At 38.9% G+C, this 14,586-nt stretch overlaps 2 protein-coding genes and 1 long non-coding RNA gene across 4 annotated transcripts in view; 2 read left to right on the top strand and 1 right to left on the bottom strand.

Annotated features, from left to right (window-relative positions):
• Window positions 1-5,881, top strand: part of ZBTB26 (zinc finger and BTB domain containing 26) — a 20,159-nt gene extending 14,278 nt beyond the window's left edge. Inside the window, exons 2-3 of one of the 2 annotated variants that reach the window (XM_006158208.3) lie at window positions 165-326; window positions 1,147-5,881. In XM_006158208.3, coding sequence (XP_006158270.1) covers window positions 1,157-2,482 — 1,326 coding nt within the window. In that variant the 5' untranslated portion in view covers window positions 165-326; window positions 1,147-1,156 and the 3' untranslated portion in view covers window positions 2,483-5,881. The remainder of the gene's footprint in view (window positions 1-164; window positions 327-1,146) is intronic. The other variant, XM_006158209.3, reaches the window with a different exon arrangement.
• LOC102483561 (uncharacterized) lies at window positions 1,396-6,857 on the bottom strand. The gene is made up of 3 exons (XR_001371108.2): window positions 6,754-6,857; window positions 1,647-1,715; window positions 1,396-1,522 (listed from the first exon to the last, which is right to left on the bottom strand). It is a non-coding gene; the product is annotated as an uncharacterized LOC102483561 (long non-coding RNA).
• A 19-nt stretch (window positions 6,858-6,876) lies between these two features.
• ZBTB6 (zinc finger and BTB domain containing 6) lies at window positions 6,877-10,068 on the top strand. Its single transcript, XM_006158210.2, has 2 exons — window positions 6,877-6,967; window positions 8,078-10,068. Exon 2 carries the CDS (start codon window positions 8,087-8,089, stop codon window positions 9,359-9,361), a length of 1,275 nt encoding a protein of 424 aa, XP_006158272.1. The 5' UTR covers window positions 6,877-6,967; window positions 8,078-8,086; the 3' UTR covers window positions 9,362-10,068.
• The last annotated feature ends 4,518 nt before the right edge of the window (window positions 10,069-14,586 follow it).

The following is a 14,586-nucleotide window of genomic DNA, read 5'->3' as shown; positions in this document are numbered from 1 at the left end:
TTCCCTCTCTCTATGTCTGTCTCTGACTGGTAAGCACATGCACCCTATAACAAAAACTAGGGGGGAGTGGGGAAGGGAAAGGGGGAAAAAAGAGTTTAGATTTGTCCAAAATTTACAGAATAAAGAATTTTGCCTTTGACGTTGTCTGAATAATGTTCTTTTAGATGTGCCTGGTACCATTCTAGAAGAGGGAGCGATGACCACCAACTGAAGTCCTTGCATCCTGGAGCTTATCACGTAGAGAAGGGAGTGTACTCCAAACCAGCTAATGAATGGTGCAGCACGTGGCAGTGCTATCTATCTCACCATGTTGTAGAGAGGACTAGGTGAGAGGGGCCAGCAGGCAGCATGGTGGTTATTTTTTTTTCCCACTTTATTTTTCTTAGTTTGATATAGGGCGTATGTACTCACCAGAGACTGAGAGAAAGAGATAGAAAGAAAAAGTGAGAAATCACTCCCCAGAGTGACTGACCATGCCACAATCCATTTCCTTCCATTTTCCTCTTAGGATTTTGGGCAGGCACATACAGCCACCCAGCATGATTTTCAAGCCACCTGGTTTAGGACTCGAACCGCCTAGTCAGCCATATGGGATCCAGCCACTGTAACCTCTGTGTCATGTGCTGGCAACAGACTTACATTTTTATCACTGTAGTATTTGTTTGAATGGGGAAGCAGTGTCACTGTGGTTCTTTAAAACAAAGCAAAGTAAAAAAATGTTTTGTCTTAGAAAAGGCAGGTTCATAGTTTCCTGGAAAAGAAAATAATCTTTACTTGTGTTGGGATGTTTTAGTTTGGTTTTGAAAACTGATAGAATTCTCATCATAGAAGTGAAAAGATACTCTTAGATTAATTTAGAGCCCTGTTCTTATATTAAGTATCTTATAAAGTTGACTGGATACCAAGCTGTTTATATTGATACAAGTTCATTCTTCATGTGCAGTTGACACTTGCTTGACATTGGTAATGAGGGATTTTCAGTAGCCTTTGAAGGCTGTTATACTTGCTTCCTTTTGAAAAGAAAATTTTATTTAGAATCATACAAAACAGATAAGACAACACAGATTTATTTTGGGAAGGTAAATCCAGGTTTCTTAATTGTCTGAATTTCCTTAAATTCAACCTCTTTACATTTCTGTTCTTTAGGTCTGCCAAAATGTCTGAAAGATCAGATCTCCTTCACTTCAAGTTTGAAAATTATGGAGATTCAATGTTACAAAAAATGAACAAATTAAGAGAAGAGAATAAATTTTGTGATGTTACAGTTCTCATAGATGATATTGAGGTACAGGGGCATAAAATTGTGTTTGCTGCAGGTTCCCCCTTCTTAAGAGACCAGTTTTTACTGAATGATTCCAGAGAGGTGAAAATCTCCATATTACAGAGTTCCGAAGTGGGGAGACAATTGCTTTTATCCTGTTATAGTGGTGTGCTGGAATTCCCTGAGATGGAGCTGGTAAATTACTTGACTGCTGCGAGTTTTCTTCAGATGAGCCACATTGTAGAACGGTGCACACAGGCCCTGTGGAAGTTTATAAAGCCAAAACAACCAATGGATAGTAAAGAGGGATGTGAACCACAGAGTGCTTCTCCCCAGTTAAAAGAACAGCAGGGAGATGCCAGAGGCTCTCCAAAGCAGGACTCACCTTGCATTCATCCATCTGAAGACAGTATGGATATGGAGGACAGTGATATTCAAATTGTTAAGGTAGAATCTATTGGGGATGTATCAGAGGTTAGAAGTAAAAAAGATCAGAACCAGTTTATTTCTTCTGAACCCACTGCTTTACATTCATCAGAGCCCCAGCACTCCCTGATAAATTCAACTGTGGAAAACAGAGTAAGTGAAATAGAGCAAAACCATCTCCACAATTATGCCCTCTCTTACACAGGCAATGATAACATCATCATGGCCTCAAAAGATGTCTTTGGGCCTAATATTCGAGGTGTAGACAAAGGCCTACAGTGGCATCACCAATGCCCAAAGTGTACTAGGGTGTTTCGTCACCTGGAGAACTACGCCAACCATTTAAAAATGCACAAACTCTTTATGTGTCTACTCTGCGGCAAGACTTTTACTCAGAAAGGCAACCTTCATCGACACATGCGTGTGCATGCCGGAATTAAACCTTTCCAGTGTAAAATATGTGGGAAAACCTTTTCTCAGAAGTGTTCCTTACAGGATCATCTTAACCTTCACAGTGGCGATAAGCCCCATAAATGTAACTATTGTGACATGGTTTTTGCACATAAGCCAGTTTTGAGGAAACACCTTAAACAGCTGCATGGCAAAAACAGCTTTGATAATGCAAATGAGAGAAATGTGCAAGACCTCACAGTGGATTTTGATTCTTTTGCATGTACAACAGTCACAGACTCCAAAGGGTGTCAGCCACAGCCTGATGCGACACAGGTCCTGGATGCAGGTAAACTGGCCCAAGCTGTCCTGAACTTAAGGAATGATAGTACTTGTGTGAATTGAGTAGGGGCTTCATGCTCACAACCAGAACTGACTGAGAATGTGGCAATAGTCTGAGTCTTTTTAGGAGTGATTTTGCTAGTTTGACTTGTCCAAAGCCTCTGTGAAGGTGGTAAGGAGTGAGTCAAAGCACTAACAGACCAGGCAACTTAACCACTTGGAGTGGTTTTTGCCTTCTTTTTGCCCTTTCCCATTTCTGTTTTGAATTATTTATCCTGTGATGTCTGTTTTCCTTTCCCAAGGAATAGTTTGTCTTCCATTTGTCTACCTAATGTTGACTTATGTCTTAGACTGACACAATTTTAGGCTTTTCACCATGTACATTGTGAAGGTACCAACAAGTTAATATCACCTACTCTCCAGTAACCAATGCAATGCTAAGAGAAGTAAATAATATTTTTCCTTGGCATAAAATAGGTTGAGATATAAGGTGACATTGTGATGGACCTAAATATGAAATAGAACTTGTGGTTACTTATTGATAATTTATCCATGCTTGATAAATGAATGAATTTGTTTCCTACTATCAGTACTTGTCTTGGTGCTGACTATAAAGAAGTCTGTTGGTTTGGTTTGGGCTCTTTAATGGTATCATAGCCCACCTTTACCTCATTGAATTTATACAGATCACAATTCAGTCTTTGCAGCCACACCCACAGACAAATAGGGATCATCATGAGGAGCATAATCAACAAAGAATAACAGCACTTACGTGGCAATTTTTTTTGGTAAAATATTCCACCAAGAGGCCAGAAGCTTCTAATTAATGAGTAACATACTTGTTGATACTTTTGAAATCAGGATTGCTCCAAGGATACTTAAAATGTGCTAAAATATCATGGTCTCTCTAAAAAGAGGCTACTTGGGAGCCTCTGAACTTTGTTTCAGAGTTTAGTTTTCAGAGAGGTGAGTTTGGCCATCCAGAGTTCTCTCCAGTGCATTATTAGAAGCTTTGAATTTTCATTTCCTTGTGTACCTTAATTTCTAAAATGGATGAAAAAATTAAGTGGGATGCAGAGTATTCCTCTTAAAGGTACATCATGGTATTCCTCTTAAAGGTACATCATGCCACCTTGCCGTCTTTGCTAGATCACTAATAGAAAGTTGATCTTCCCCTTTGGACAAACAAAACAATTGGTTTTCCTAAAACACATATTATTCTTCAGACATAAAATTTTGAGTCTTATTTGCTTCTGAACCATGAGTTAGATTTAGGTATTAGGAGTGTTAGCATCCCTAGAGAATCTTAAGGGATCGTTTTTTTCCACCTCTTTCATCTTAAGTTGGGGAATTCAAAGCCCAAAGAGGTGTTGTGGCCAAGATATGGCCAAGGTAGGTAAATGACTAAATAGAAATTAATGTCTCCTTAGTTCTTCCTCCTATCCCTTTGCATAAAAAGACTTAGTACATGAAGAAGAATAACACATTAGCAAAAATCTTCCAGTTTATGTTTTCACCTTTGTATTTCTTATTTCGCTTTCTCAGGAAGCCTAGATTTTTGTCAACAAAATATCCAGAGGAATATTTAAGTTAATCACTTTTTAGATGAGTATTACATTCTTCCCAAGCAAATGATTAATTTGCTGGGTATTGTTAAGGAAGGAAAGGGCAAGTAAGAATAATGTGAGAAAGATACAAATGTGAAATTGATTTTGTCTGGGAAAGTGTTTATTTAGTTCCCATCAGGATTTTCTGTTTTTATTCTTAAGCTATGAGATTGCATGCACAGATAAACCAAAAATTAGGCTTAATTTGTATAGTCAAGGGAATTCTTGTTATAATTTGATACATTTACTGTGAGTACAATTTGAGCTATATTTTCTCTTTTGTTCTAATATTAAAATGAGAATACACTGAATAAGACGACCAATGATACCTTATGCCTAGTGTTACTCATTTTGTGATCTAATGATATCTCCTAGCATTCTGGTTTTTGTACGATCCAGCCAAAGAGTACCAGTGTTATACAAGGGCATTTTTGGCATTTTCTCAGAACGTGATTTCTTCACAGGGAAATTTCAAGTTGGAGTGATTCCTTTGCTCACATTTATGATCTATTTTTATTACTGGTTTGAAAATTCAAAGGCATGGTTCAAAGATGATTGATTGGTCTCTGGCCAAGACTGATCTCTGGTTGGAGACTATTTCTGGGTTCATTTACTCATTCAAGAAACATTTAGTAAGCATCTACGTCGCTAAACATTGCTAGATATTGAGGATGTGCAGGTAAGCTTGACAATATCCCTGCCCTCATGGAGCTTATAGTCCCATAATGTCTAGAACAAGGTTTTAATTTAATGTTATACTTGGAATAATAAAACTGCCTTGCTTTCTTTGATCACTTAAAATCAGCATCATTTTTTAGTTTTGTAAGAGTATATTTTTAGTTCTCAACTTTTGCAAATTGAAACTACCCAAGTGATACATAGTTTCCTCCATTTCTTGACTACAGAGATGTTCCTTTCTGAGACATTTTCTTAATTTGGGTAGGTGGGACTGGGCTTTTCTCCGTTGCTTATATATGTTTCTTAGATTATATTGCAAAGAGGTCAAGGTATTGATGACAAGTACATTTTATAAGGGAAAATGACTTTTCATACCAGTCATATTCCTATAAGGGAGGACAGTTTTTAAAACTTTAGTCAGTCAACATTTTATTTTATGGATTCCCAGCATCACTAAAAAGGAAAGATTATCTTTATTAGTTTTTTTTTGTTTTATTATTATTACTGACTCAAGTTATTTATTTATTATTTAATTTTAAAGACAAACTCCAAACTGAAGTGGCTCTGAGATAAATCAGATGTGGTTTTGTTTCCCTTTCTTTATTAGGAGATCTATAAATGGAAGGTGATGTATCACCACATCTAAAATATTGTCCTAAACAACCCAGAACATTTTATTTCAGCTCATGAATAGCTGTTCTAAATCTGTTGTATGTTAGACATACTACGAACTACCTCTTCACTTATTATGGGGAAGTTTCCTTAATAAAAGTGTCACAAATTGAAGCTCTGGTGTCAGTGGTTTATTTTCTCACTCTCCTCCTTCCTGCTTTCCTTTTTAATTATTTGAATTCAGACATTCCATCTTCATGTCTGTTGTTCTTTAAAATACATGTAGAGCATGTGGAGCTTGCCTTCGGAAAAAAATATGGGTTAACCAGAATTATTTGTTGCAGTTACTTCCATGTGAACTTGCTGTCTGAGGGGGTAGGGCAAGCACTTTTAAACTTTGTTCGGCTTATCTCCATTGTTGGGTGATGCACATAGCAGGCCCTGGTTCAGTTCCAGAGGCCCAACCAAAGTAGGCCAGGCCATTGGCCTGTGGTCCTATGTAACTGGGAAGCTCGAGCCAGACAATCAAGATGCTGTCAGATCTCTCTCCCTCATACTGTCTTGTTCTGTTAAAAACAAAACAGTACAAAACAAAACAAACGAACAAAAAACAAAAAGAACTGGTTCACACATGCCTTAATTAGGCACATACTTGATGCCTACTAAGTGCTAGATTAAGAAATGCAAAGTCACTGTCCTAAATACCTCTGTCTAGGTGGGGCACAAATAATTTCAATACAGGTGTAATAAGTGCAATAGTGAAGGCAGATAAAGAGATTATAGGTTTCCAAGTAGGAACTAATTTAGGTGCAGTTCAGGATGACTTCCAGGATGATGTGATTTATAAACGGAAGCATAAGACATGTCAGAGGAAACATCTGGGCCAGTGGTCTGGAACTGGGGGAGAGGCTGGTGCATCCAGATACAGAAGTTGGAGCAAGATACTGATGACAGGTAATCTTGAACACGGATCCCTTATTTATTATTATTATTATTTTTTTTTTTTTGGAGAGGTTTCTCGCTATAGGGCGCTTGTGCTCGCCAGACAGACAGAGAGAGACATAGAAAGCGAGAAATCACCCCCCAGGGGGGAAGGTCAGGCCGCAATCCCTTCTCCATTCTCCTCTCGGGATCTTGGGCACGCACGCACACGCGCCCGGCGTGAGTTTTAAGCCTTCGGGTGCGGGACGCGAACCGCGGTCGACTACTACGTGGGAGTTCAGCGACATAGTCATTCCGCTAACTGCTGGTTCCCACAGATCCCTTATCATAGTCTCCTGCCACTTTCAAGTTGTAGGTGGCGCTGTAAAGGGAGGGCCGTCCCATAATAATGCGTTAGGGACTTCAGGGGGTCCCGTTGCTGAGTACTCTTGACAGCTGTGCCGCAAACCAAATTCACACCACGTATCTAATTGTATGATATTCGGAAGGACTCACGAAGGAGAACAGTACGCGTGACAGGAGAGAAGGGGCCGGTCCATATTCATGCCATTCTAGGAAGCGAGGAAAAGTGAGTCTCAGGATGTTCTTCCGGGGCACTGAGACGCCTCTAGTGAAGAATCGTTGACACCGGATGTGTTTCTTCCCAGGATAAATACACCTTCCGGCCGGGCCGCTGCCTCGGAACCCTCAACTCTAGTTTTCAGAGTCGGTAAGAGCGCGCGAAAGCGATTTGGCAGGTTGGGAGGCCAGAGCAAAAGGAGAAGCAGGTGGAGGAGGGCAGCTGGGCGCGGCCCCGGAGTGGCGCATCAGGTGCTGCAAGCAGTTGGCCGACAGGGCATTGACCCTGGCAGGCTTCGCTTGGGAAGATCTGTGTACGAAGCTGGAGGGATCTTCCAGGCCACCTGGGATCCGGTTTCAGTGCAACAGATGTTCCCTGAGCTGGATGCAGAAACAGATGGACACAATCTCGCGGTGTTCTGGAAGCTAATGACTGCTGTTGGGGAGATAGGAGGAGGAATCACCTCGGTCTTACTTATTTGGGCTTAAAGGAGCAAAATCGTGAGCTCTTGGGTGGTAGGGGAGAAGGGTGATGGGGAAAGCTGGGAACGAAAAAGAATATAGAGAGGTGAAGCCATAAAGGTGGATTAGGATGTATTTTCGTAAGAACGTTAGGCTGTATTGGAAGTAGAGGAGAGCAGATAGAATATTTAAAATGAAAAATGTAATTTTTTTAAAAAGAGAGGTTTTTTTTTTACTATAGGGCGCTGCGCTTGTCAGAAAAACGGAGAGAGACAGACAGCAAGAAATCACACCCCTCCCCCCCATGGCCATGTCACATTCCCTTCCTTCATTCTCCTCCTCTTGGGATCTTGGGCTCCCATGCATACATGCCCCGTGCTTCGTGTGAGTTCAAGCCACCTGGTCCAGGACTGTAGCCCCATTTGGCCATGTTGGAGTCCAGCACCTTAATGACCATGCCACTTGCTGGCCCCTACATTCAGGTTTCTACTTTGGGATACTATATTAAGTATACGTTGTGGTAATCAATGTATTTGTTATTTAATATTCAACTCTTACAGTTTTCTTAGCCAAGAGACTCAGAAACTTTAGTACAACTCAGTGTAAAAGATGCTATAATAAAAATTTGAAAACTGTGCCATGGGAACATAGAGAAATGTATTTCAGTTTTCTGAGTTGAAGTGGTATAAGCACCCAAATTGTTTTCTCAGCTCAGATTTGGGGTGTTTTGTGTTTTACTATCACAGCACGGGAAGGCATTCCCTGCTTTACATCAGTGCTTGCATTTTATTTTCTTTAGATTGTGACCATGGCTGCTGAGTCTGATGTTCTGCACTTCCAGTTTGAACAACAAGGAGATGTGATCTTGCAGAAAATGAATCTTTTAAGACAACAGAATTTATTTTGTGATGTATCTATTTATATTAATGACACTGAATTTCAGGGGCATAAGGTGATTTTGGCTGCTTGTTCCACTTTCATGAGAGATCAATTTTTACTCACACAGTCAAAACATGTCAGAATCACTATCTTGCAGAGTGCAGAAGTTGGCAGGAAATTGTTGCTCTCTTGCTATACTGGAGCACTTGAAGTTAAGAGGAAAGAACTTTTGAAATACTTAACTGCTGCCAGTTACCTTCAGATGGTTCACATTGTGGAAAAGTGCACAGAAGCTTTGTCAAAATATCTGGAAATTGATTTCTCCATGAAAAATAACAGTCAGCACACTGACCTTTGTCAATCTTCTGATCCAGGTGTTAAGAATGAGGAAGAAAATTCTGATAAAGACTGTGAGATAATTGAAATTTCAGAAGACAGTCCTATAAATGTAGATTTCCATGTCAAAGAAGAAGAAAGCAATGTTTTACAGCATCCAGCAGAGAGTTTGACATCCGAGAGGAAGTCACCAGAGCTGTCTACAGTAGATACAGGAGATACAGGTTATAAAGACAATGAAATTTGTATCCTCCATGTAGAATCTGTCAGTACAGCTGATGTAGAAAATGGGCAGTTTTCACCACCTTCTACTTCTTCAAAAGCAAGCATGTATTTTTCTGAAACACAGCATTCATTGATCAATTCTACAGTTGAGAGCAGGGTGGCAGAAGTTCCTGAGAATCAAGGTCAGGGCTTATTTTGTGAGAATCTTGAGGAAAGTAGTGGTGTAGTAAATGAGATTCAGAATCTGGAGGAGGGTTATTCACTGAGGCACCAGTGCCCCAGGTGTCCTCGTGGCTTTCTTCATGTTGAAAACTATCTGCGCCATATTAAGATGCATAAACTGTTCTTGTGCTTACAGTGTGGGAAAACATTTACACAAAAGAAAAACCTCAACCGTCATATTCGAGGACACATGGGCATACGACCCTTTCAATGTTCTGTGTGCTTAAAGACATTTACTGCTAAAAGCACGCTTCAGGACCACTTAAACATACACAGTGGGGATCGGCCATACAAATGCCACTGTTGTGATATGGATTTCAAGCACAAATCTGCTCTCAAAAAGCACTTAACCTCTGTCCATGGCAGAAGCAGTGGTGAAAAATTACCTAGACCTAATCTCAAAAGGCAAACTCTACTATAATTAGAATCACAGATTTGCTGTATAAACCGTAGATCATTCTGTTCTGCAAGTCTTTCTACGGAAATGCAGCATTTGTGATAATCCGTTCTTCTCTCCCCCTGCCACTATCTAAAGGTCTTATTTTTGGTCTGCTTATACATATTTCTGAATTTCTAACAGTCTCAAAATTGTGAGAGGAATTATAAAGCTGATGGGATTCTGTCACGTCTCATATGTAATATTTAAATCCCATGGTTTATCTAGAGAAATAGTGTTCCGCTCTTATATTTTCAGTTCTGGTGAGAAAGGGTCCAGCAGTATTCACAGATTCTGGTTTGGAGTCTAGATAATTGATTTAAGTGCAGAATCCAACCTGTATAATAACCTTAGTGAATTAGGGTAACAAGAGAAAATAAATTTAAATACACACTGTTACTAATCGCTTTAAGAATGGATAGCATTTTAATCAAATGCTCTTGAATTCTTTTCATTCTTTTATTTTCCTTTATAAGAGAGAAGGGAGAGAGAGAGAGAGAGACAGGTATTTTTGGCAGAGTCATCATGTTGCAATTGTGTTTCTTCCTGTCAAGTAGCTTAGAATTCCAGGCATGTTAACTTAGCCCTGGTAACAAGCCAGGCCCCCATGCATGTTCCACCTTCCTCAATAATGGCATTTTCTGTGTACCACTGCAGCTACACCCTCTTGGGTTCTAAACACTAAGGTACCTGTTGTTTTAAACTGTAAAGGAAGACAATTTGGATTCACTTGGGAGAGGCCAAATTCCTTATAATGGGTTAATAGTCCTTAGAATATGTTTATTTCCATGAGATATTAGTATACAGATTTTAGAAATAATTGGGACCTAATTTCTTTTTTTTTTTTTTTTTAAGAGGTTTTTCCTTAGGGTGTGTGCACTTGCAATAAAGAGAAATAGACAGTGAGAGAGAAAGTGAGAAATCAGCCCCCAGGGGGGATGGCCACACCACAATACCTTCTACATTCTTCTGGGATCTTGGGTACGGACACACACGTGACCAGCGTGAGTTTCAAGCCACTGGGTACAGGACTTGAACTGTAGGCAGCCATGTCGCAGTCCAGTGATGTAGCTATGCCATATGCTGAACTTGGACCCTAGTTTCTTGATTTCATTGAATACAATTGGAGTTCATAATTTTTTTGGCCAGTAAAATACCATTGACATGAAGTTTATTATTGCCAGAGGGTACATGTGCTCACCAGAGCGAAAGAGGAAGAGGGGAGAAAAGACCATCTGCTGGTCCCATCATTTTTTTTTTTTTTTTAAGAGGTTTTTGACTTAGGGCATGTGCACTCACTAAGAGAAACAGAAACAGTGAGAGGGGAAGTGAGAAATTACCCCCCAGGAAGAATGGCCACACTGCAGCCCCTTCTTTATTCTCCTCCCAGGATCTTAGACACCCATGCACAAGTGCTTAGGGTGGTTTTCAGGTCACTGGATTCAGGACTCGAACAGTGGTCAGCCATGTGGGAGTCTAGTGATGTAACCACTATGCCATCTGCTTGCCCCACCCCATATTTCTTTTTTAATGTTCCTCTTTATCTTTTAGCTAATATGTATTAAAATTGACCTTTATTTCTGATCTATAGTTCTATGAATTTTAACGTGTACAGGTTTGTGCACCACTACTGCAGTCAAGATACAAAACTTTTCTGTCACCATCCCTCCACACACAAAAAAACAACTCCCTCATGTTGCCTCTTTGTGATCAATCTGGAAACAGTTCTCCTTTCCTATAATTTTGCCTTTTCTGGAATGTGAATGTCACATAATGGAATGTTCCTTACAGCATGTTCCTTTTGGAGATGATTTTACTCAACCAGTATTAATTCTTTTGAGGATCATCCATGTTCTATGTATCAGTTGCTCATTCCCTTTTTATTCTGAATTAGCAATATAATTTAGCTTTAGCTATCACTGGGAGAACTGTTTAAACATAAGTAGCTATTAGTGTGAATTATGAATTATAATTTTACATCATCATTAATGCAATTTACATTCACTCTTTGTCGACAAAGATTTTAACCATCCCTATAATTGTATTCTGTATTTCCAAGGAAGGCCATAAACAAAATCATGATTGCACGATTATTTCAGTGAGACTAATATTTCAAATTGTGTTCTGAGCCATAGCGTTCAGATATCCCCTGCCTACATATAATACAAAACTTGTTATAACAAAGATTATATTGCAGGACAAAGCATATTCTTTAAAACACAGGGACTGTTTACTTTACAAAGAAGCCTGACTGGCTGCATCTTTTCTTTCAAGTTGTCATATTTTTCTCTTCTATATACTTACCTCAGCTTTATGTAGAATTTGTACTGTATTTTGTTTCTATTGAAGCCCTTCCATATTTTAACATGTAATATAATTTCTACCATTTATAAGAATTTTGTGAAGAATCACATGTTGATATAAACATTATATATCCTTTTTGTGATACTTTTTTGGGAAAGATACAGAATTTTTAATCTGGGAGAGACTTTAACAAATCCATATCTCATATTTAATGAGAAGACTTTATAACCCAGATCACTAGTTAGTCACATTGGGCAAGTCACCTCTCCTTGAACTTTTCTTAACTTTATATGTGAAATAACTTGGATCTTAATAATGTGAAACATAATTTCTAGGTCAGAAATTCTATGACTTTATATGTAATTCTTCCTGAGAACAGAGAAGAGCAAAAGGCCAGGGAGGAGTTTTGTGTCTTCATACATTTATTTGAATACTCCATTGGTGACAGAATTTTTCTGAAGTAAATAGACCCCCCCCCATACTCACATTGGAGTGTATGATAGCTCAGTGCTCAATTTTGTTTCCCATTTGACTTAAGATTGCCCATTTGCAGTTGCAAAAATATTTCCCTTTCAGAAATAGTTTACTGTGACTAAATATTTTTCTTATTTTTGTTTCCTAGGATGGAATTTGTGGTGGGGAGGAGTAAGGATGGGATGAGAGCATAAAAGAGTAGTAACAATCATTTTTTTTTAGGAATTCATATCTACTATCTTGGATGTTTAAAAAAAAGTTTTGGTTGAAACTATGTTTAAGTTTCATGTGTGCCTTGTAAGGTTGTTGTAAACATTTTTGTGAACATTTTGAGGTTTTTGCTTCAGATTGGTGTTTTGTGAAAGTGATGGTTATCATTAATATTTATATTATTTATTCCTGTGTCATAGTACAGTGTGATCACAAAACATTCCTAGGAGAGTATCTCTTTGCATGATGTGTCTAAAAAATTTCAGGAAAAGTGGGATATTTTAAAATGCAGGTATGCCTAAGTCAAGGGTAGAATTTGTTCATTTACTTTTAATTGTGATTTTTGACATGCTAGAAAATTGCAATATGTTTGAGTTCAGTCTTCATTTACTGCATTTACATATAAAAGATCTTGAAAAAGTAGTTGTTACTTTGTTGTAAGAGAAAATTCTTGCCCTTTTTCCTTGGATGTAACTATCATAAATGTTTACATAAATAAACTGGAGGTGGGAAAGGAAAACCTTTTGTTTTGCCTATGTCTGTGAATTTTAAACAAGGACACAGTTTCTCCTGGGCATTTAGTCATTCATTCAACAAATATTACTGAATCCTTGTAATGCATACATACCTGTAAATTATACGGGCAAACATTCCTGGTCTCATTAAACTTATATTCTAGTGGAGGGAGGTAAATACTGTGTTGTTGGGAAAATCATGAAGCACTTGCATAGAGAAACAAAAATAGGTCATGACATATTATTATCATTGTCTCCCAATGACCTAATAGTAAATTAATGAGTAAAATCAGTGTATATCAGGTTGGAGAATGGACCTGGAGAAAAATAAAACAAGTATAGGAAGTGCAGGAAAGGAGGAGGCAATATTAAAAGTATGAGCAGGCCGTTTTTGAAAATTTTTCAGTGTCACGTATATCTAGATACAGTCCAGTGTCCAGTGGAGTCAGAAATATATATGGGAAATGTATGTAGATATATTAAAGTGACCATCTCTGTCCTGTTGAAATTCATGAACAAACGAACCAGTGGTTATTGGAAACATTTTCTTGGATTGCATATATTTCATAAAAAGGAAAAAATGGAAATGGTGACGCATGGAAGAAAAGTCTTTGAAGGGGTCAGTGAATCTCCTCCAAAACACTGATCTTTTTCTGTCATATGGGCTGTAATCATATTTTCAAAAGCTCATTATAATTTGTAAGCCACTTTTCCATATTATAATTTTTGGTAAATTTACTTTCATTGATCTTTTTGTTGGACATAGAGTTTTTCATTGGGATGTTCTATCATTTAATTACAAGCCATATCCATTTTTTTCTTTTTTTTCCCCTCAATAACAAAGGATACATGGTATCTGCCTTTTAAGAATGCTTAAGTGAAAATAATATGAAAATTAATAAAATACAAATTTAATTTCACCTAAGAGAACCTGGCTAGTATGTAGTTCATGAATGTTAATTCCCTGACCCCTATTCCCAGTCTATTTCTTTGTCTATAAAAACAGCAAGCATGATTACTACTTCACACTTTGCTGTGAAAAGTCCTTCAGTACTTATAATGCCTAAGTTTGTGCTTAAATTTTGATTTTTGCCAACTTTCGAGCTCAGGATTTCTCTTTAATAAAAAAAAAAAGTGTGTGGAAATGCCTACTGAATAGTGTTGGGTTTTTTGGGCTTTTTTTCTTCCTTTTATAATTGGGAAATTATTTGGCACTTATGTGGAGGGATTGAGGGATTTCTTCAAGGGAGAGTGAAGTAGATAGTAGCACAGGTGTATCTGAAACTGCTCATGTATACCAGGCTCTTCGATACTGCGTTTTTTTTTTAATGGGAGTCAGACGCTGGCTCAAACCAGGCTCTAGGAGGCCGGCTCAAGGCGCAGAGGAATGCGCAGGGAGTTTCCCATCAACCCCTTCGGCCAGCATAATCCTCCTCACAGCACCTCCCACAGTGCTCCAGGGCTCCCTCATCACGTGACGGGGTCGCCGTTCGACCAGAGGGAAGCTGATACGCAGTTCAGGTGGCGGGGGTTACTACACTTCCTTTACACTTCCCTAACTCCCGGGCTTGCGTAATCTCGCGTGACGTGAGGAGTATCTTCTCGCGAGAGCTAGCTCGGGATCCCTCCAGGTCCGCCTCCGTGGTGAGGAGGAGGAGAGGAAGGAGGCGGAGGGAGGAGGAGGAGGAGGCCCCGGGGCGGCCTTCG

Source organism: Tupaia chinensis, unplaced genomic scaffold (assembly GCF_000334495.1).
Source record: "Tupaia chinensis unplaced genomic scaffold, TupChi_1.0 Scaffold000575_1, whole genome shotgun sequence".
NCBI classification, from domain to species: Eukaryota; Metazoa; Chordata; class Mammalia; order Scandentia; family Tupaiidae; genus Tupaia; species Tupaia belangeri.
This window is presented reverse-complemented; position numbering and strand designations above follow the sequence as displayed.

Excerpts from the sequence above, each read along its gene's own strand:
- ZBTB6 (XM_006158210.2), top strand. The coding sequence starts at position 8,087 with ATGGCTGCTGAGTCTGATGTTCTGCACTTCCAGTTTGAACAACAAGGA.